General features: G+C 37.8%; 1 protein-coding gene across 11 annotated transcripts in view; it reads left to right on the plus strand.

The window, feature by feature from the left end:
* The window catches only part of CDC42BPA (CDC42 binding protein kinase alpha), a 182,526-nt gene that overhangs the window by 119,382 nt on the left and 42,548 nt on the right, over positions 1-20,596 (plus strand). For all 11 annotated transcript variants that reach the window (XM_038132509.1, XM_038132508.1, XM_038132515.1 and 8 more), the window contains 7 exons: positions 1,746-1,993; positions 6,822-6,927; positions 8,701-8,825; positions 15,683-15,788; positions 16,382-16,530; positions 17,664-17,755; positions 20,296-20,372. In XM_038132509.1, the coding sequence (XP_037988437.1) occupies positions 1,746-1,993; positions 6,822-6,927; positions 8,701-8,825; positions 15,683-15,788; positions 16,382-16,530; positions 17,664-17,755; positions 20,296-20,372 (903 nt within the window). The remainder of the gene's footprint in view (positions 1-1,745; positions 1,994-6,821; positions 6,928-8,700; positions 8,826-15,682; positions 15,789-16,381; positions 16,531-17,663; positions 17,756-20,295; positions 20,373-20,596) is intronic.

Raw genomic sequence — 20,596 nt, forward strand, 5'->3', positions numbered from 1 at the left:
TGTCTCAGTTGCACCATTTGTCCATCTGAAATAGGCATGTATGAAAACATCTATTTGGAATATATGCTTACATCAATTAAAAATGTATTCTCTGTTTCCTGTATCTCTCTAGTTCTCTAAGCCATTGTCCAATACCATTGGGCTTTCTCTTCTACTGCACCATCTCTCTTATGCCTGCAGTAGTATCTTTTCATTGTGGTGAAAAATGTACAATTCCACCAAAACATCTTATGTACCTGCTAGAGGATGTTGCAAAGCCTAAACTTTTTCTGTGCTCCGTGAACCCCGTATGTGTGAGCAATTTAGGATTTTGGGCAGTAACAAACAAGTTCCACAGTGCCTGTGCATGGAAGAAAATTCCTATGCTGTTTTTTAAAAAAAAAAAAAAATCTGCCTTTCTCCAAAGCATCTCCTGTTAGGATGGCATCTTCCTTCTCCAGTTTAGTTTTCTGCATCCTAAGGGCAGGATTTTACTCTTAGATCAAACCAGATGGTTGTTTTGATGAGTTAGAGAAAACAGTGCAGGAGCAGCACATCTCTGGCTCGTGCATGTAGGGGGTTTTGCAGTTTTTTGCTGACACAAACAGCAAGGCCCAGCTTTCTCACAGAATTTGTCATGGTACAAATTCAGCTCATCAGAATGTTCTACAATGACATTTAGCTCTTAATGCCTGTTCATAATCAGGAAAAGAAAATTACTCAAAGCCATGCCAAATTAAGGGTGAATGAGAGATTTTTAGCATCTCATGGTAAGAATGGAGGTATAATTAACAAAATACCTTCAATCCTCTGGAAGGTGTGACAAAGTCACCGTAAGGAAGTAGGTTTTTCAGCTACTTGCACTTTCTCAAAACAGTGTTTTTATTAATTCCGTTTCCTTAGAACACCTTTCATTACACATTTCAAAAACCAGAAGAAATTCCAAACCAAATTGTCCATGTGTTGGCATTAAAAAGTCATTTCCATACTTGAATTTCAGTGCCTGTCGTGCCACTGTCTCATTGTGAACCTGATCTTGCTCCTCCTCTATGTTATGGCAGGACATTGAGTTTAGTGAGTGCAGCATTTGGTACAAATGTGTCTGTGTCCTGAAGCAGTGTGTAAAGACTATTGAAATGCCAGAAGACCTCACTAAAGAGCTATGAAACTGCAAAAAGTGAAGTAATTACTCTTATTGTTTAAAGCTTGTGTATCTATTAATCCACCATGAGAGAACTGGTCAGTTTAGGTAAAATAGGTCAGGTTTCCCTCCTGACAGGTTTCCCTTCCCTCCATTATAGTGATTCTGTAGCTAGACTTTAGCCTTCAGTTAAGCCTCTGCTTGTCTTAGTATAGCTTTTCCAGAAATGATTTGTCCTTCAGAATATATTATTGTCCTAGTCCTTATTCTGCACTTCTGAAAGTCACTTCAACTTGTTGCTGTCAGCTGTGTGAGTGGAAGCATCAAAGTTTTTAATTCTGTGGTCACTTTCTGACTGCTTTTAAAGGGTGTCAGAATGTGACCAGAGGCATTTCATGATCAAATTTTCAGTGGCTTGAAAACTATTACTGCTCTTAAATAACAAAATAATAGAGTGTCATACCGATTTATGCTCTTAAATAATTTTGAAAAAAAATTGAGATAGATGTGTTTATAACTCAAGGCTTTAACGGGCTATTTCTAAACAAGGGTTTTGGAATATTGAGTTATTATTAAGCATCATTTTCAGCATTCTTGACTGTTAATTTGGGGCTGTTTATTTTAGCAAAAACAGGTTGGTCGCTCACCTGGAGTAAGCAGTATAGAACACCAGCAAGAGATCACTAAATTAAAGGCAGACCTGGAAAAGAAGAGTGTTTTCTATGAGGAGGAGCTATCTAAACGTGAAATGATGCATGCTAATGAAATAAAAAGTCTGAAGAAAGAGCTGCGGGATGCAGAGAGCCAGCAGCTTGCCCTCAAGAAGGAGATCATGGTTTTGAAAGACAAGTTAGAGAAAACCAGAAGAGAAAAGTGAGTATTGTGTGAAATTTACCTTTTCTTAAACATTTGAAGTCTCCTAGTATTGTTCCAAACACACTGTCATTTCCTGAAGTGTAATGCAGATTGTTGCATTTTGGCTGAGCTGATGCCAGGGTTAAAACCAGTCACGTTTGAGAACAGAACAGAACAAAAAACTCCACATCCTTGTACTGAAACAGTTCATTTTGCCCCAGAGCTCTTTTAGTGGCTGACCATTCCAAGGTATGTAACTTGAGTTACAGACTTGCAGCTCGGGGTAAGTTGACCCCTGAAGCTTATGTTGCACTTGAAAACAGTGTCTCTGCATTTTTCTTTTATTTGGTATTTTCATCTTTTGATGCAGAACTAATGTGTTAGAGATCAAGTATTGTTTACACTTCTGCCAGCACAGGAACAGTCACTTAATGTGAGCTGAGGCTAATCCATGCTGGGTTCCATCCAGTGTTAACATCAGTCAGCAGACTACTGTGGGCGTAAGCTGCTTTATCTCTCCTGACATGGTAATTTGTCAGAACTGCTTTTTTTTCTCTCCCACACGGTGGAGCTTATAACTGGCCTTGAGATTGTTCCTTGAGGCATTCATCAATAAAAGCATGTTTTTCTGTTGGATGGTGTAGTAGTGGGAATAAGTTATAAATTGAACATGCTCATGTTCATTCATAAAAAAATCAGAATTCTTCATAGACACTAATATAGATGAGTCTTTTTGCTGCTATAGCAAGATGGCAGATGAGAGAAACCATGGAGAAGTCCCTGCTGAGAGCTTAGCCAAACTATAGCAAGACCTTTAAATATAAGTAGTAAATTAAATACAATTTTTTTCTAAAAGGTTTATGCAAATAGAGGTGGAAACACTGTATCTCTGTTAAATTGTGTTCAGCAGGGATCGTAGGTCATACAGCTTAGAATGCAGTGCATGAACTGTTTCTTCCTTGCATGCAGCTATTCAATAGGCTGGACCTACTTAACAGCACAGGAGTTTGCTGCTTTGATCTGGGTGGAGAGGTGGAACCTGCCTCAGCACATGTTTTCATTGTGGCACGACTTAATGGTCGTGCTGACCAATGAGTTACAAATGCACAAAAGGCTGTTCTGTCGTGTAACACATAAAGGTGATGGTATGGCACTCTTTTGAGTCCAGCAGTGTCTCTGAAGGAGAAATATTAAATAAAGAATCATGAATACTGCTTTCTGCAGGTTAAACTGTTTGTAAGGATCATACCTCCAAGCAGTGACCAAACGATAAACCCCTTCTTTTCCAATTCTAATGTTGCACAGCTGCAGGCATTCTAACTAGATGTCCATTCCAGCTAGTTCATAAACCCTCATTCAGTCTGGTCTCTGTAAATAAAAAGAGAACTGGGTGCAAATCTACAGTGGGTGCTGTCATAACCAAGTGTTTCTGTATGTGGTTCAAGTGTTCGTGTAAGAGAAGGTTTTAAGGCGTGAGCAGAAATGTGTCACCTAAGCAGTATCTGACACTTGGCTCCTCGTGGCAAGGGCTGCAGCACCATGTTCAGTCAGGTGTGCAAGCACATGATCAGTGCTTGGGGAAGGCCTGATCTTACCTGTCTTTTGTTAAACAAATCTGCAAAATCTCATGCAAGAATTAGGACTCCACAGAAAGGCAGAAGCCCACTGTTCAAGTTACGCTATGGTTTGACTTCTGCAGTTTAGAAGGGAAGCTTAAGCATTAGGAATGCAGGAATTGCTGTTGCTACTCAATATTTGGTAGTTTTCTTTAAAAGAACATAGGTTTTCTGTTTCTGCTTATCCATATTGGTGTTAGCTTTTGTAGTCTGGCATGAAAAGCTTTTTGTGAGTCTTCCAGTTGAGAGGTGTTGAATGTAAGCACTGAAAAGGAAGCACCTGGAGGCTTTGTGCTGAAATAAGTGGAATTATTTCAACAATAGGCTTGGGGTGGGTGTGGAGTTGAAGTGTGCTTATACAGTTTGGCAAAAATATTTTAGTAGTCTAAAAATAATCTTCAGTGCATATTAAAAAAGATCTTGGTAAGAGGATGTGGTTGTATTACTGTGTAAGATGAGTGAATTACATAGGTTATTCTAAGCAAGGATCAGGAAGAGCTTTGACAAAATCTGTGTGTTGATTTTTGTGTAACTTGCACGTTGGTGGTTTCTGTTTTGCATTTTTTAAAGAAATATTTTCCTTTGTTTCCTTCAATTTTAAGCTTTCTAACTTTTGCTATTTCCAAAGCAGAAGCCTTCAAGGGATATTACCTTCCTGTACAAAATGATTTCATTTTGCTGAAGTCTCATAAACTGCATGCTAATAAAGTTGGAAGCAGAGGAGCACAGTATCAGGCCAGTGATCTGTGTAGCACCAAATTCCATTTCTTAGAATTGTCATTAGGAAATATTTCAGAAGAAGATGCAAGAAACTGTAAAATAAATCACATTTGTAGAAACTTCTTTTAGGCCTGTCATTTCATGATGGATTTATGAAGCAGAGAGCTTTATAGAACAGTGTTTGCTGGTTTTAAATTGTGTGATATAAAGAAGCCTGCGGGCTGGTGTTTGTTTCAGGTCTATTTTTCTTGGTTTCAAAGCAGTAAGATAAAATATTTGGCCACTTTGTACCGATGCAATAAAGAGCTGGAGTGACAAAGTGATACCATAAAGCAGTATTTCACATTGCTTGCATGTGGTTTGCTGCAGTTTTACTGATAAAAAGAAAGCTGGGTTGTGTATATTTTCTTAACTTGAAGAGGAGACACATAGCTAAATGTTAGATGAGAGAGGAAGTTTGATGGGAGAGGAGGATGCCAGGCTTCAAAGCAAAAGCATTATTTTGATCTTGCTGCCTGTCCAAGGTACATCCATGGAGTCTGTCACAGTTGTGTTGTTTGCTGAGTCGCTGTTTGGGTGTGATGGATTATACCCACATTCTCTTCTGTTTCAAATTTATCTTCATTTCTGCATTATACTGTAGCAATCTGACTTACTGGGGTAATCACAATCACCAGCTGAATTAAGAATGTAAAATATAGAAAATTACAAACATGTTGGGCTCTTTCACTAATCCATAGTGTCCTTAATCCACTGCCATTTATGGCTGCTTTGAGCCCTAAAGCCTTAAAGGAATAAATTTAAGACAAATAATGAAAAAAATTCCTAAACAAACCCATGAAAGCTGCGTAAAAGAAATTCATTAAAAGTTAGTTTGGTCTTCTGTCTGCAAAATTAGCTTTGAATCTACGCCTTGAAAACAGAAGCAGGAGCTGTTATTAATTCCTATGGCAGCCGATGCTTTAATCTCTTCCTGCCTTTTCCCTATACTGCCCATCCTATGCATGGAGTCTATTGATACAGAAAAGGAGTGGTGGTGAATTTCAAACTTGGCATTTAAACAGTGAGATAGTATGTAACTTTACTAGGGTGAAGTGTTATGTTTCAAAGGACGCCTGGCAATGTAGAATTTCACCATAAGTCTGACATGTTGTACTAGATTTCAAAGAGCGGTTGAAGCACTAAATGAATTTCAAATTAAGAGTAGGAAATTCAAAGCAGCATTGCTCTTAACTGGCTTCACTGTAACCACTGGTATTTCTCATCTTTGGAGAGTGTTCTCTCAGTTAGGCAAAGCTGTAGCAGTTTTGCATCTCAGAAAAAGAAGCAAGAATGTAATTTATGTTTGCATTGTGTAAAATTCTGATCAGTATCTAGAAAAAAAAATTGCAGAGCTCAAGACAGGGTTTCCCCTGGATTTTAATTTTACAGAGTTAACCTTTAATACTGGGCGCTTTTTCAAGTCTTTTCAGGCTGGACAGTGGTATTTGCTGAGTGGGTATTTTCTGTATCTGTGGCATTTATAGTATAGTTCTATCAACCTACTGATGAACTTTGTGCCAGTGACCTGAATAGTTGGTAAAAAGGTGATACAAGATGCAAGGCTAGTGAATCTGAAAACAGTCGATGCAAGGTGGGGGTTACACATCTAAAACATTGCTGTGCACCACTTGAAGGAAATTCCATGGCTTTTTTGGCAAACAGAGGGCCTGCAGCTTCGTTTGTTTTCAGGTTCCCACATTCATTGTGCAAGATCAAAGTTGATATTAAGCAGAATCAGCCAGGGGTTCTCCTCTACTGGATGACATCCATGGGAGAAGGGGAGGTTTGGGGAAACAGCTACTGTGAGACTTACTCAGAAAGAATGGTCCAAACTTGCTGTAGAATCTGGTGATGTTAGGAATGTGGAAGTTATCCATCCACTTTTTGCTCATAGTGAGTATATGATACCTGAATTTACAGTTTACATATGACTTCTGGGCTGTTCTAAATTGCCCAAAGACTAGCCCATATACGCTTTTCTCATCAGAGACCCAGCCCTGAGTACTCTAATTTAGCTTCTGTATCCTCTGGTTCCATGTGTGGTCATTTTTGCCTGTCATTCTGTGTGAAACTTGGAATTATAGAAATGTGTGTGTGTTACAATAATGTTCACGTGAGCTGAGAATGTGCCCTGAGCCTTTTACAATGTCGACACATTCTTTGGTCTGCTCATTGTTTCAAGGATACATCTGAAGAATAAAATTTGTCTAAGTGGGTTGATAAACATTGGCTTGGTGGAGCTCTGTCAATTCTGTACTGAGGGATTCTGTTCAGACTCTAAAATTCAACAGGTTGGCTTGCAATCCTAAGATGGTGGTTTATTAAACTGCTTGATTTTAATAGCCTGTGCTATTATCATGTAGTACTTCCCTTCAACATGTGTGTGCATTGATCTCTTTGTGTTTAAATGAATAATGGGGTGAGTTAGAATAGGAAACTTTGTAATTCTGCTTCACTTTCTTTCTTAGCCAAAGTGAAAGAGAGGAGTTTGAAACAGAGTTCAAACAAAAGTATGAACGAGAAAAGATTCTGCTGACAGAGGAAAACAAAAAACTTACAAATGAACTTGATAAGGTAAGAATTGATTAGTTGAGCCCTGAATTTACAACTGTTTTATGCTCTGTACAAATTGGACAGTATGGAGCTGCACTGGTTATTACTACACTGAAAGCAAAAATTGATGTTACACAAAATATTGGTGATTAATACTAGATTTGAATGGAGTATCTACATGCATCTGAACTTGAGAAGGCGTCTGTATGTGTGTGTGTATATATATATATATATAATGCATATATGAGTATTTATGTATGGGAATGGAATTAGATGGTCTTACATTTTGCTAAGATTAATTCTAGACAGCACTGTAAGCCAACAATAAAGGATTATTTCATTCTATGACCCAAATATAAAAATACATAGTTAATGATGTGATTACTTAGAGTACATTTGCATGTCAATCGTTTGAAATACCAGGGCCCCTCCTACCCTTTGAGATTAAGTGTTACTTTGAGATACTAAAAAAATACAAATGATAAGGCATATTAACTGAAGTGTGTTAAGCAAGAAATAATTACGATTCGTGCATTTGGATTGTCTCTTTATTGTTCATTTTGACAGGTTATTCAAGTTCCTTGTGCATTATCCAAGTCTTGCTAAACTTGTCTATTCCTTTTGTAATGCAATAGAATTTCTAAAAATATGATGAAAGTACAATGTTCTTCAAAGTAAGCATGTTTGCATGTCTGTGCTCAAATTACAGTATATTTTCATACTAGTATAAGACAGACAATATATATGCCTATAGGTAGGCTTAGTCCAAGAAAAAGCCTAGTCACTTTGATAGTTTTTCTGCTCTCTCTCTCTCTTCCCCCATTACCTTTGTATTTTTCTTGTCAAATGACATATAATAAGTAGGAATATTTAAATTATAAGCCCATTTAAATGATAAATAGAGTGTGGAGTTATTCATATTTGGAGTGAAAAGCAAAATAGATTTTAAATTGGCCATTCTTTTATCATTTTGAATTGTTAATATATTTCAGTACTAAAAGAAGCTTTCACCTGAGATTTCATTCTCCTAAGCAGGCCTTCCTGTAAAGTCTAGCTGGTGTCTGATTCCAATTTGACTGTCTGAATAATTACTTCACTTAATGAAGGTTTAGTTCCCAATACCAGCTTGGGTTAGCTGTGGCTTTTGTCTTGCAGAATGTGCCTGTATGAATGGCAGCAATTTGAATGAGAGAGGTTAATTGCTAGGTATAACATATTGTACGTGGAGATGTGCATTTAATTTCAATTTCCCTGTCTGCAAGTAAAACAAATGAAATATAAGGGAATGAGACACCTGGACAATCTCAGGACTGTCTCATGCCTGTATCTGTTCAGTCTCTCTCTCCATGGTTACTAAACAAGGGAGAGGTGTTCAACAGTCTTATCTGAGCCATAACAATTTTTATGCCTTTGCTTTGCTTGTCTAATGTAGATTTTTCTATACAAAACATTCCACACCTATATGGTGCAAAGCAGAAACCTTCTAAGAGTTTTACAGGTATTTGGAGACTGACTCTCAGAAAACTCATTACATTGACAGAGTAAAAATGTTGTTCAAGTCCTTAAAGGTGGATTTTCAGTACAGCTAAGGTTATACAAGAAGAGATTCTTATATAAGGTTATATGAGATAATAGTCTGGCTTTTATTGTTACATGGTGTTTATTGTGATGACCAGAACTAATTTCTAAAGCAGATGCAAGGTGTGGGAGAGGGGAACACGTGGTTTTGAGTCTGCACAGGGATGGAGTCACAGCAGTTTATGCTGTTAACGAGTTGTTTAAATTCTCCTTCAGCTCACCGCCATGTTTGAGAGGCTGAGTATGAATAATCGGCAGCTGGAGGAAGAGATGAGAGACCTGGCTGATAAGAAGGAGTCTGTGGCTCACTGGGAGGCCCAGATCACTGAGATCATCCAGTGGTGAGTGCTCTGCTCTCATGGCATGACAGAAACCCCTCAGTATGTGGTGGGGCTGGTGCTGAGTTTTTGTCTTTGCACATGGCACTTGGAAGTGCTGAGGTGAAACCTCACCCCCGTCTGGGATTCTGCTGGGGTTTTGGCTGAGATTTTAATAATACACAAATCCAGAAAATTGTGTTCCTCCTTAAGAGTGAAAGTGTCTGACCAAATAGAGCTTTTCAAAGTGCAGAAGAATCATGGCCACTGGGTGTGGCTTGTGGCTGTGGAAGAATGCTGAAAGGAATCATGTGCTGAGCTCACGCCTCCAAGAGGGAACAAGCCTGGGAAAAGCAGTGTCTGAGTGTTTGTGTCTCAGCTTTAATTTCCTTCATCTGCTTGGCATGTGGCAGAATGAAACAAATACAGTGCAACTTTTATGTGATTTTTTTACAAGGAGAGTATTTGAGACTACCACAAATCCAGTCAAGTGATGTTTGTAATGGTACTTGTGCTAAATAATGATGTTATCTTTCTAGAGTCTTCTGTCCAATTCTGTTAAATGAAAGAGAAGAAAAAAATGGTTGAAACTACTAAGCGACAAAGATTGTGTATTCTGAGTTTTTCATCTATCTTTATTTTTCCTCTTCATGCCTGTTTTATCTCCCCTCACCTTTAATGATCCATTGCAGTGTTTCACATCTACAAAACCAGTTTGCATTCAGACATTTTTTTTACACATCATCCACTTCTAGGAAGACTTTGTCATGATACACTAGTGTTTTTCTGTTACTGATTGATTGTTCCCTCTCCCTGTTTTTCCTGTCTCGTGTCAGTGAAACAAAATCTAATTTTTTGTGTCCAGGCAAAAATTGGAAACATTGATTTAGAGAAACCTAGTTTGGTATTGTTGTCCTGTTAGTTCAGTTTTGTTCTCCAGATATACAGAAGTTTGGCTTTTCAATAGTGCCATGTGAAAATATAACAAGGCATAAGGGCCATCCTCTGGGTTTCCAGTGTGTTTTAAACAATGTTTGTTGCATAAAAGTATATAATGCTGATCTGTGTTATGGAGTCCAGTTTGTCTCAAGGCATTGTATTTGTTGCAGAAGTTAAAAAAATGTGAAGGGTCCACTTTGTGTGTGTTCCTTTTAAATTTTGTCTCTCATAATGGTGATAGTAGCGGACAACCCGAGTCACAAAAAAAAATTTAAAAAATATTTAACTGGTAGTTTAAACAGCTTTTAATTTCTGGCCAACTGGAAATGTTGGTTCAGGAAAAAAAAATCAAGGTAACAAGTGAGACAAGTCTATAATTTCACATTCCTTATTGCTTTAAGGTAGTGCTTATGTGTCATATTGCACCTAGGTAATCAAACACAATTTTTCAGATTTACATGTGAAAACACTCATATAACTTGGCAGTTATAGAAAAAGACAAATCAGAATTAATTGTGGATTGTTCCACTTAAACAATGTAAAAGTGTACCAACAGCCACTAAGAATGTACCTTCTCCTTTACTTTATGAGAGTGTTTAATATTTTAAGATGTATTACTGATGTGGTTCAGGCAAATGATAAAGCATTTTTCAAGTTAGGGATGTCACTGTAAAGGGTAAAAGGGTTTGGGCTTCAGTTTTTTTATTATCTCTGAAGATACTTAGTGAAAAAAGATCAGGAATGTGCAAGACTTAACTTTCTGAATGACAAGCATCATTTTACTGATCCCTTTTGATAACATAATGAGTACAGAACTAAAAATTAAAGAATTATGTGAACAGGAAAAAAATAGAAGTACTGAGGGCAAACATTAAAGGAATTTTAAAAGTCTGGCTTGGTTCCAGTTCTTCATCACTAAACACATCTCAATTTTCCCTCCATAGTTTTCTCTGCTTATGTTAAATTTTTTTCAGCTATGTGAGGCCTTATCTTAGGTCACATTTTTTCCTTGTTATGTTTAGATTTTTCCATGTGTTACTCAGATAATCTGGTCATGTCCATCTGCTGTTCTTAGAATTCAGCACTGAAACTAGGCCCTTCTCTGGGGAACATGGCTGCTATTTGAGGTATTTAAGCATCTATTATAATGATAAATATTTAAATATAAAAAAAACCCCACCTAATTTTGGAGAAAACTAGTCTTATTTATTAAATCACAAGCCTGTGTTTTCCTCAGAAGAACATGCAATTCAAGTCTGTACCTGTCCACATCTTCAGTGTGTCAGTGAAATGCCTTGGAGCTAGCAAAGTAGGGGAGAATTTGTGGGCTCCTTCTTCAAAACTTAACAGATTTCTCATACAATATTGCATTAAAAATATATTTTGGGTGCATTGTTTCCAGAAAGGATAGGAGGCAGTAGAAGGAATTAGTTACTGGGTTTGTAAACAGTTTGCTCAGCAGCCTGTAGCAGATCTGGGGACTTGTTTTAGCCCTGTTTGGGGTAACACAAGCCCAAGAAGTCCTTACATTTTTTTAAAATGCTTTGTCATCTAAAGGATACCTCTCAAGAAATTACTTTGAATTCACACTTTGGAGGGTTAAGATTTGTCACTTCATGATTCCTGGGGCCCTTCTAAATTGCTATTTCTCTCAGATTTTATAACTTGTGAGTAATTTTAATGGCTTATCACATTCCCTTTAGCTTTTCCCTGCTTTCTTACTCTGCTTTATTGCATCTTTAGGAATAACGTATGAAAACCCTTTAATCTTGCCGTTGTAATCTCAAGATACCATAAACAAGGCAATATTTTAATATAAACACTTGAATCAGACTTTCACTTCAAATTCTATCGTGGACTCGACAGACCCTCACAGATCATTCAGCCTTAATGGAGCTATTATATTGACGAGTTTATATTAGCCAAATCACTCATCATTCCTTGACAAGAGTAAGAAATATTGAGGCTTTTATAGTGGGCTATAAATTTTCCTGTGGGAGATGGGGAAGAGATTAATTGCACTGGAGGTTAATGCAGTCACTTGAAAAAAGGAATATTTTAAATAGCCGTGGTACCGTATTCCTGTGCTGCGCGGAAAGGAGGTCACTGGAAATCTTGGTGGTGATTCCCAGCGTACTTGGCAAGAATCTTGACTTGGGAGGGATTAATCTAACCTAGTTGTAGAAGTCCTAAGGTAGACAACTCAATAAATCCCGTGACTGGTACTCTAGAAGTCTGGTTTTCTCACCACAGGTTGAAAAGGAAACCTACGCAACTCATATCAGGTGGATAATTCGGTGTTGTTGAGTATGTTTATGTGGATGAGCTGATTCCTACCAGTTTTACCTATAGAGTGGATGTTAGGCTTAGATTTGGCTGCCCAGAAGCTGTCACAGTTTTTAACCACAATATTTAGTTGGTATTTTCCTTATCAGCCAGATTTTTTTGTACCGTTGTTGGTTTTGTCTTAATTGATCTCATTGAAAAAACCCCAACACAAAACCACCACCAAAAGGAAAAAAAAAAAAAAGAAAAAGTACAACTACCCCTTCCCAACACTTCTAAAGTAAATCAAACCTAAAAAAGCCCCAAAATTTGGGTTGGGGTTTTTTTGGCTGTTTTAAAACCTGTTTGCTTTCAGAAAAAGAAAAAAAAAAACCCACACAAATTGTGAACAACATGTAGCAAAAAATTCTGTACATCTTCAACTGTTAAGAAACTCAAAGCATGCAAAATTCTGAGATATGCTGTGTTTAAAGTAAGAATAATCAGAAGTTAATTATCTCTAAAATAGAAATTTTGGAGGGCAGGGTGAAATTTCAGGGCTTGGGAGTAGAGGGAAGTGTTAAAAATTTTTAGAGACGTATTTTTAAAAACCAGATTTTATTGGAGACACCGGGGAAGAATTAAAAATTAAGTTGGAGAACTTGAGCATACTGGTACAACAACAGAAATTTAAAAGCATTGAGAGACTAAAGGAGTCATGGCTGTCATATTTCTTTGGGGTTTTTAAATCAGGTTAAACAGAGCTTGGTGTAAGATGCCTGGGCTTTAAGACCACTTCTGTTGAGCAAAATTCTTTGGTCCTCTGGGTCCATTTTGTATTGTCAAGTGTACCAGCTGGACACCCCGTGTGACTTCCTGAGCATCCTGACAGACACCATACAGGTAGCAGCCAGTGGTTATTTGAAGGTTGTCATGATGTTGGCTCCAGCCAAAAAGTTAAATTTAATTTTACAGGAATTTGTGCCATATTGCTTTTCTGGGTTCTTTGTATTAAGGAACTAAATTTGCAAGAGCAATTATAGTGAAAACAGGACAGTTAATCCAAATTTTCAGTAAAGAAAGAAGTGACTGGGTGGAACCTGAAGAACTTTTCTTCCTTTGGTTTCTTGCTGTGCTTGTCAGGGCTCTCTGTCAAAATGAGGACAAGGAGAGCAGCATTAGTAAGAGTTAATTTGCCATTCTTGTACTTTTTAACTTTAATTTTAGTTTTTAAAGTCTACCAAATAGAACAACCCCAGCAAAACAGTAGCAAATTAAAAAAGCTCCAAGAGCTCTTGGGTCCACATGGTGCTGAATAACGTTTGCCATTATTGAGAGAATTTTGCCATCTAGTGGACAACAAAACCACCTCAGTTCCCAATTGCACTGCTTTAATTTGCAGTCTTCCAGGGCTTGAGGAGCTCCCTTGAACTCAGTACAGATATTTGTAGATATTTACTTTATATTTTCATTTGCTAGATTTCTGCTTGTCTGTGGAACATCTTCTTCAGGTTTTTTTCATGTGCAGCTTTTCAGCATTTGGAGCCTGAGGGTTCTGTGCACCATAAACCAAATAACTGAAGTGTTGCCTCACCTTCCATCAGGAAGGATCTGTGTGACATCATAAAATTGGACATAGAAACTGGACCTTCTTTTTCTGCACAGATTTTATGTGTCATTAAAAAGAGAGAAAATTAGATGCTGATTCCTAAATCTCTTTCCCTCCTCATAAGTCAGGAAAACTTACTCTTACCTTGAGAGCCTCACATTCTTTTCATTTCTGCTTAAGCTTTTTTTCTTTTTACAGTGTATTTAATTATGCACCCTCTACCTCCAAAAAGCATCTTTAGCTGCTTCTCACATCTTTTGCCCATTGTTGCAGACTAAGTGGTTTGTGTAGGCTCAGATTATCTTTATCAGATTGTCAAAAGGTGTCATCCAGAATGTTATGGGAAAAGAAGTTGGTATGCAACTTCCATTGAGTTCTGATGTACCTTGGGAAAAACAGTGACTCATTAGTATAAAAACTCTCACTGCCTTTTAATAGTCAGGACATGCAGGGTTTCCCTGGATTCCTCCCCACCTCTTGAACTAAATTATAAGCAGGAGACAAAGAAAAGAAGGCCCAAGAAATGCTTGTGTTTTCATGTCGGGTGTGAGATTTGTGGAAAATGGTTGCTAATTTTGCTTTTGGCTCCTCTGTATTACAGTAGTCTGTCTTCCTTAAATAAACCTTAAACTGCACACCCAAAAGTCACCACAGCCTGCAGATATTTAGCCCATGGCTTTCACGGTGTGATCTTGTCCTAAGGCCACTGTGGGAAAGCTCTTTAGTTCCTCTCTTGCCCATGACAGTTCAGAGTATGTGCTCCCTGTCTTCCTTGCCTCCTGGCAACTATGTGTAAATCCATGTTGAAACTTTTATAATTAATGGTAAACTTGCAAGCAGCACCATTTCCGTGTTCTGTGTGTGTATGAACCCCGGAGTATCCACCAGAAAAACTTAAATAGCCTTATAGGCACAAAGGGGGAATCACTTCCTGCTGGAAGGCACAATCAGCCAGCTGCAGAACTCTCATCTCCAGTCCAACAGACAGGGTTAGAGTTACTTTTACAGATCAGGAAGCAAGGATACGTTAATTCTCATGAAATAGAGAAAATATGTTCCCACTTCCCTATATTTTATTTAAAGCTATTTGAGGTTCAGTACTTTGAGCAGATCTTAAACAATTCAGAGTGTGGTGTTGATAAGACTGAGCTGTGATCAAGCTGTGATATTGCCCTGCTGGCCTCTGAGGCAGCTCAGGGACTTGCCTAAGTCCTGGTGTTGCAGGACTGGGATTGCTCTTCTGTGGGCAAAGTGAACATGTTTAGAGCCAGGCATGTGAGGAAATGTGGTGGGAGGGATGGTGTTGGGTTTTTTTCTGTTTGTTTGTTTTAGGTTTTTCATAAGTTACTTAGTTTCAGTGAGTTAATTTTTTTAGCAACTTTCTTTTCTATGTTAACACCTGAGGCAAAGTGAAGAAAGAACCTTCTGTTGTGATTAATCACAGAAAGTTGTTGTTCTTTCTTTGTAACTGATGATCAAAGAATCTGAAAAACAGGCATGTCTCCTCCTTGTTGTCTTTACACTCAGAAAACATGTCTGGATAGAAAACAAGCTCGGTGGATGAGAGAGCCTCTTCTGGCTTATGCTGTTTAATAACATTAAAAGTAGACTCTCCCTGTTTAATTAGGACTTCTTGAAGTAACATCACTGTTCACCTAGTTCTCATAGTCAATTGGTCCAGTAAAGTTAACCATGAGTTCCAATATTATCTGGACAATTGAATTGTTAATTATTGGTTGTGAATTTTGTCTTAATTTACTCCCTAAAAATAGGTTGAAAGATTTCTTTCTCACAGTCTCAATTTCATGTAGCTGATAGGTAGTACTTCAATTTTCAGTCTTTGTCTTAGTGATGCATATTTTTAAAGGGAACTCCACAAAGCAGCAAAGAATTAGTTCTGTGTGGTTTTCTGTTTGGGCTTTTGTTGTTGTTTTTATCCTTGTGTTTTATGACTCTTTTTGTATTCTGTGTTTATCTGTTTCTGGTTGTTGGTTTGTTAAAGGGTCTTCAGTTTTTTCTTTGGATTCTTTGGTTAAAACACTTTATTTTTTCTTATGTAATCGTTTAGGGTAAGTGATGAAAAAGATGCTCGAGGTTATCTTCAAGCCTTGGCCTCTAAAATGACAGAGGAGCTGGAAGCCCTGAGGAACTCCAGTTTGGGTGCAAGAGCTACAGTAAGCCTTTACTTCCATAAGTCAGAAGTTTTTTTGTTTGAAAAAAACCACTGATTTGACAGTTTCAGCTGCAGCAATAGTCTGTAGGGTCTATGTTAATTGAAAGTTAAACTTTCCTAGAGCTTCTGAATTACTGAATACCAAATTTATTGTTTGCCAATTAATTAAACACCAATATCTTTATAATGTGATTTTATCTATGTTGCAGTTGAAGTAGCTACTTTATAATCAGATATTAATTTCTTGAAGGAAATCATGCTTTTGTTCATGAAAACCTTCAAGTCTTTCACTTGTGAAACAAGTGAACGCTTGGATGTCCTTTGTAGCTGTCATCTGAATTGAGGCACATCAAAACCAGCTTTCAAAGAATCTCTTTGCTTTTGAGATCAGCATAAAACATAAAATTTGTTACTTGAGTTCAGAAATACTACTGCTAAGACTGCTCTTAATTTTAGATTGTTTTGGAATTAATGAACTCTTACATTAAGGGCATAATAGACTGGGAAATGTAGTTGTTGAAGGTAGTTACATTGCTCATGTTGAACTTCCTTTCTTCTCACTCTTTCTAATCTAATCTGTTGGTTCTTTCCTAGGACATGCCCTGGAAGATGCGGCGCTTTGCAAAGCTGGACATGTCTGCAAGGCTGGAGCTCCAGTCTGCTCTTGATGCTGAAATCCGAGCCAAACAGGCTATTCAGGATGAGCTGAACAAAGTCAAAGCTTCCTGTATCTCTACAGAGTGGTAAGACTGAATTGTTCTCATGCAAATTTACTTCAGTATCTCCCAGGAAATGTCATCAAATCATTGTTTTATCTACCTTGTCTGTGGAAATTTGATCATGAATGATATACCAGTTTCATACACCCAGATGAGAAAAAAAAAACCCAACATCTCTCTTCATTGTTTAAACAGCTGAGCACTTACTGGGAAAAGTGGAGATCTTGAAGACTTTCAGAGGGAACATGTTCTCTTTTAATAATATGATCTCTCCTAGTTGTGATAATAAATCCAAATCCATAGTTTGGGTTTGTGCCTTGGAACATATTCTTTTCCATTCTGCTGATAGCTGCACTGGGTTAGCTGACTAAAATTAGTTATTGCACACTGGTTTGCACAGTAAGAAGTAATAATGGTTAATGGACCATTATGAATTCTTTTATTCCTTCCTCAGACCACTCTCTTTCTCACTTCTTCCTCATCACCCCCACAACAGAATTTATTCTGAGTTGTTCAGTGCCTGAAACGGGTTGGTAGGAAGTCATTCCATTTCTGGGTGTCCAGCTTCAGCTCAGAGCAGTGCTGTGTTTTGCAGCTTTAGGAAAGCAATAGGACAGTGCTGAGATTCAAGTGTGTTACCTCTGAAATGGGAACATCTGGTTCACCTACCTTGAATATTTTTCAGGCCAGGTAATGTGATGACAGGCAGCACTGGAAATCCTGTAAGAACAGGAGAACCAGTGTTTGCTTTGACAGGCAAGAATGAGAAATGTGCTGAAATTGCAGAGTAGAATTACCTCAGCTGTGAGTCAGAAAGCACTGAAACAACTAACTGTAAAGGAACTGAGAAAAAAATAGTTCAACTGAATCTATTATTATCACAGGTACTTAATTAGCAAATAAATTTTAGTGAAAAACAGGACTTTCTGAAACACAAAAATACTTACAGTCTTTTTTTCTCATTCACGTGGATACAAGCTCACACAATTACTTAGAAACATGAAAAACATGAACCTATTTAATAGATAAATGGCTTTTTTCTGTAAACTGAACAGGTCCCAGTAGATTTAGTCTGGTATTTGAAGACATCAGGAGCAAGAGTGACTTGTATCTTGGATTCTCAATACTTACATACATTTTTTTGTGTTCTTTTGAAGTAAATTGCAAGAATCTGAGAAGAAGAACATGGAGCTTTTGGCAGACATCGAAAGGCTGAAAAAGGAGACAGAAGAGCTTAGATCAGAAAAGGGTATGGCAACTGATATCCAAGTAAATAGTGTGTCACATTGGTGGGTGCATCTTATCAATCAAGTGTCACCTTGAAACTAAAATATGATTCCAACATGTGGGCACAACACTTGGGTGTCAAGATGTACCCACAGTAGTTGCATTTGCACTTCTAACACTTGTAATAGGCCTCAGTTTTGTTGGTACCTTTGAACCAGTAAGGTATAATTTGAGTTGAAGCTGCATTGTTTTTATTTGGCCTGTGTATAGTGATTTACTGCCAGAAAACTGGTAGAATATAGATATATTTCTAACCTTTTCTCCTTTGTGATGGGCGAAGGTATTTAGACATCAATACTGATCACAGTGTTGTTCATCTCTGAGTGTTTTGGGCCTGTCTGCACAGAGAGTAAACAACTGCAGAGGAATTCATAGCATTTGTTTGTTTCTGGGATAACTCCATGGATAGGCTTTGCAGCCACATACCGAGCAGTGTGGTCATGAGTGCTTTGCTGTGGTATTAAGAGTATGTTCTGGGGTTACTGTTGCATCTGTCCAATACTATTTTGCATTGCTGCTGGGAGAATAGACTTTTTTTTGGTAATTCTGCATTGAAAAAAAAATAATTCATTGAGAGTTGAATAATGATTTGGCTGATTCTTTGCAGTTTCTGTAGTAGCTCTAATATTTGTGTCTTATGAGCCACATGGGAAGTGTTTTTCAGGCCAAATGGAATTACCTAATTTTCTGTAGTTCTGTGAACTCCAGAATTTAAATACCCTGGCAACAATTGCTGCATTGGGATGTCAAATATTGTTCAGCTTTTCCAACTTAATGGCCAGTTGGTCAATAAAGTGTTAGTGTTTACATTAATCTCCTATATATAGGCCTTCCTGACTGGGAAAAATAATTCAAACCTATACAGAACATTAAAACATGGTGCCAGTTAGCAAATAAGACTTAGATAATTGATACTCCCTCATCTTGATGCTTAGCACTGATACCAGGATTATTCTTCCTCCAAGTGCTTGGAGAGAAGCTCTTGAGGGCATCTCCCTGGAGGCAAAAATACTTTGTCATGTTTAGGTTTCATTTATATGTTCCTGAAGTTCCTTAAATATTATGCATGGTTACTTGACTTCTGAAATCTTCCTCTGTGTTAAATAATGTTGTGAATTTATAATTCATATTTTACCCTATATTTTTCCAGTGTTTAAAACCTTATTGTTCTGGTGAAAGAAACATTTACTCCTTTCTGAAAAGAAGCAAGCAAAAAAGTACTGTTCAAGGAAACATTAGTCATGTTTCTTAACAGAATTATATTAGTAATATTCTACTGCAATTATTCAAATAGTCTGATAGAAATACACCTTAATCTCAATTGTACTACCTTTGATTTGGTTTTCTCTTAAAAGAAAAAATATATTGCTGTTTGAATTATGAGCTGTATGGAAGATTCAAAAGTAGTCAGGGTGCAGTGGAAGAGTAACTTGCAGTATGTGGAAATTGATTTCTAGGAGGGGATTATTTGGATTAGCATCTAATCCTTTCCTGTTTATAAATCTATTTCAGAAATTCAAACAGGTAGTGAAAAGATTGCTGAGAATATTCCATAAAGTTGGTGGTAGTTTGAAAACTGGTTTCAATATTTTATTGTGATTTCAGTGTATTTATATTTTAAAGAGGAAAGATGGCCTTTGTGACTTCTTTCACTGTGGGTTATATTTAGAACATATAGGGTGATATGGGTAATTAGAGCAAGACACTGACATTTTTAAAAAGAAATAGGTCATTTCTGGTATCATTGTTTTGAGACTCACACAGTCCTGCAGGCTCTGGTCATAATAAATGCATATATGTATGTGCATATATAATGTGTTTATAGCATTGAGAAGAATAGAGGTCATACACATCTGTGAAGTATAAACACACACCCAGCACCTTGAATTAGAAAAGAAGAAGAAATAAAAAATACCAGTTGGAGCAAGCTAAAGTGAGAGCTGAGGTGTGACAGCCCCTGCAGCTGCAGGGGATGCAGCGTTCTGGTCTGCTCGCTGGCTGAGCATCCCTTCAATCTGTGGTGTGACAGAAACCTCTGAAGCTTCCCCCAGGATTGTGCAGCTGCTGGGCACTCAGCAGGGAAAGGTGGCAGCCACAGAGCATGGCTCAAGGAACCAATGTGGTTTGGAAATGCCATGGTTTTGTTGGCTCCAGCTGTCCTGCCTCGGTGGGACGTCCCAAATGTCACCAGGGCCATGTGTGGTGCACATGGACATGGGACACACCTTGGAAACCAGTGCCCTCTGCGTAACAAACTTGGACACAGAGTGTGTTTCCATGTGGAACGCACACCACACACATCCTAGCTTGGGAAAGGTTGCTTAAACATGTGCTTGTCCTTTAAAAGCATCATTTACTCTGGAAAGCAAACCAAATGTGCAGCGTATTTCAAAACACATAGCTGTTTCAGGTGGACACTCAAAATTCTGATTCAGCAAGGCAAAGGTCCTCCATAAGAAGGTCATATTTTCTGTAGCTTATAAACCTGCTGCTGTTTTCTAGGTGTAAAGCACCAAGACTCACAGAATTCTTTCTTGGCATTTTTGAATGCGCCTACCTCTGCTCTGGATCAATTTGAAGTAAGTGCACAGCTATTCTAACTCTGTTAGTCAGTGCAACTGCTGTTATGTAGGTCCTGTGCATATTTGCTGAGGGTTTGCTCCTGTATTTTAATTGTGTTGCACCAATAATATTTGTGTATAATAATTATTTATTGTTTACAGTGCTGACTGTCTTCTCTTGAATGCTTATAATCACAGTGAATTCTGTCTCAAACCTTTGAATGCAGAAATTTGCCTGATTT

This window comes from Motacilla alba, chromosome 3 (genome assembly GCF_015832195.1).
Source record: "Motacilla alba alba isolate MOTALB_02 chromosome 3, Motacilla_alba_V1.0_pri, whole genome shotgun sequence".
Classification (NCBI taxonomy): Eukaryota; Metazoa; Chordata; class Aves; order Passeriformes; family Motacillidae; genus Motacilla; species Motacilla alba.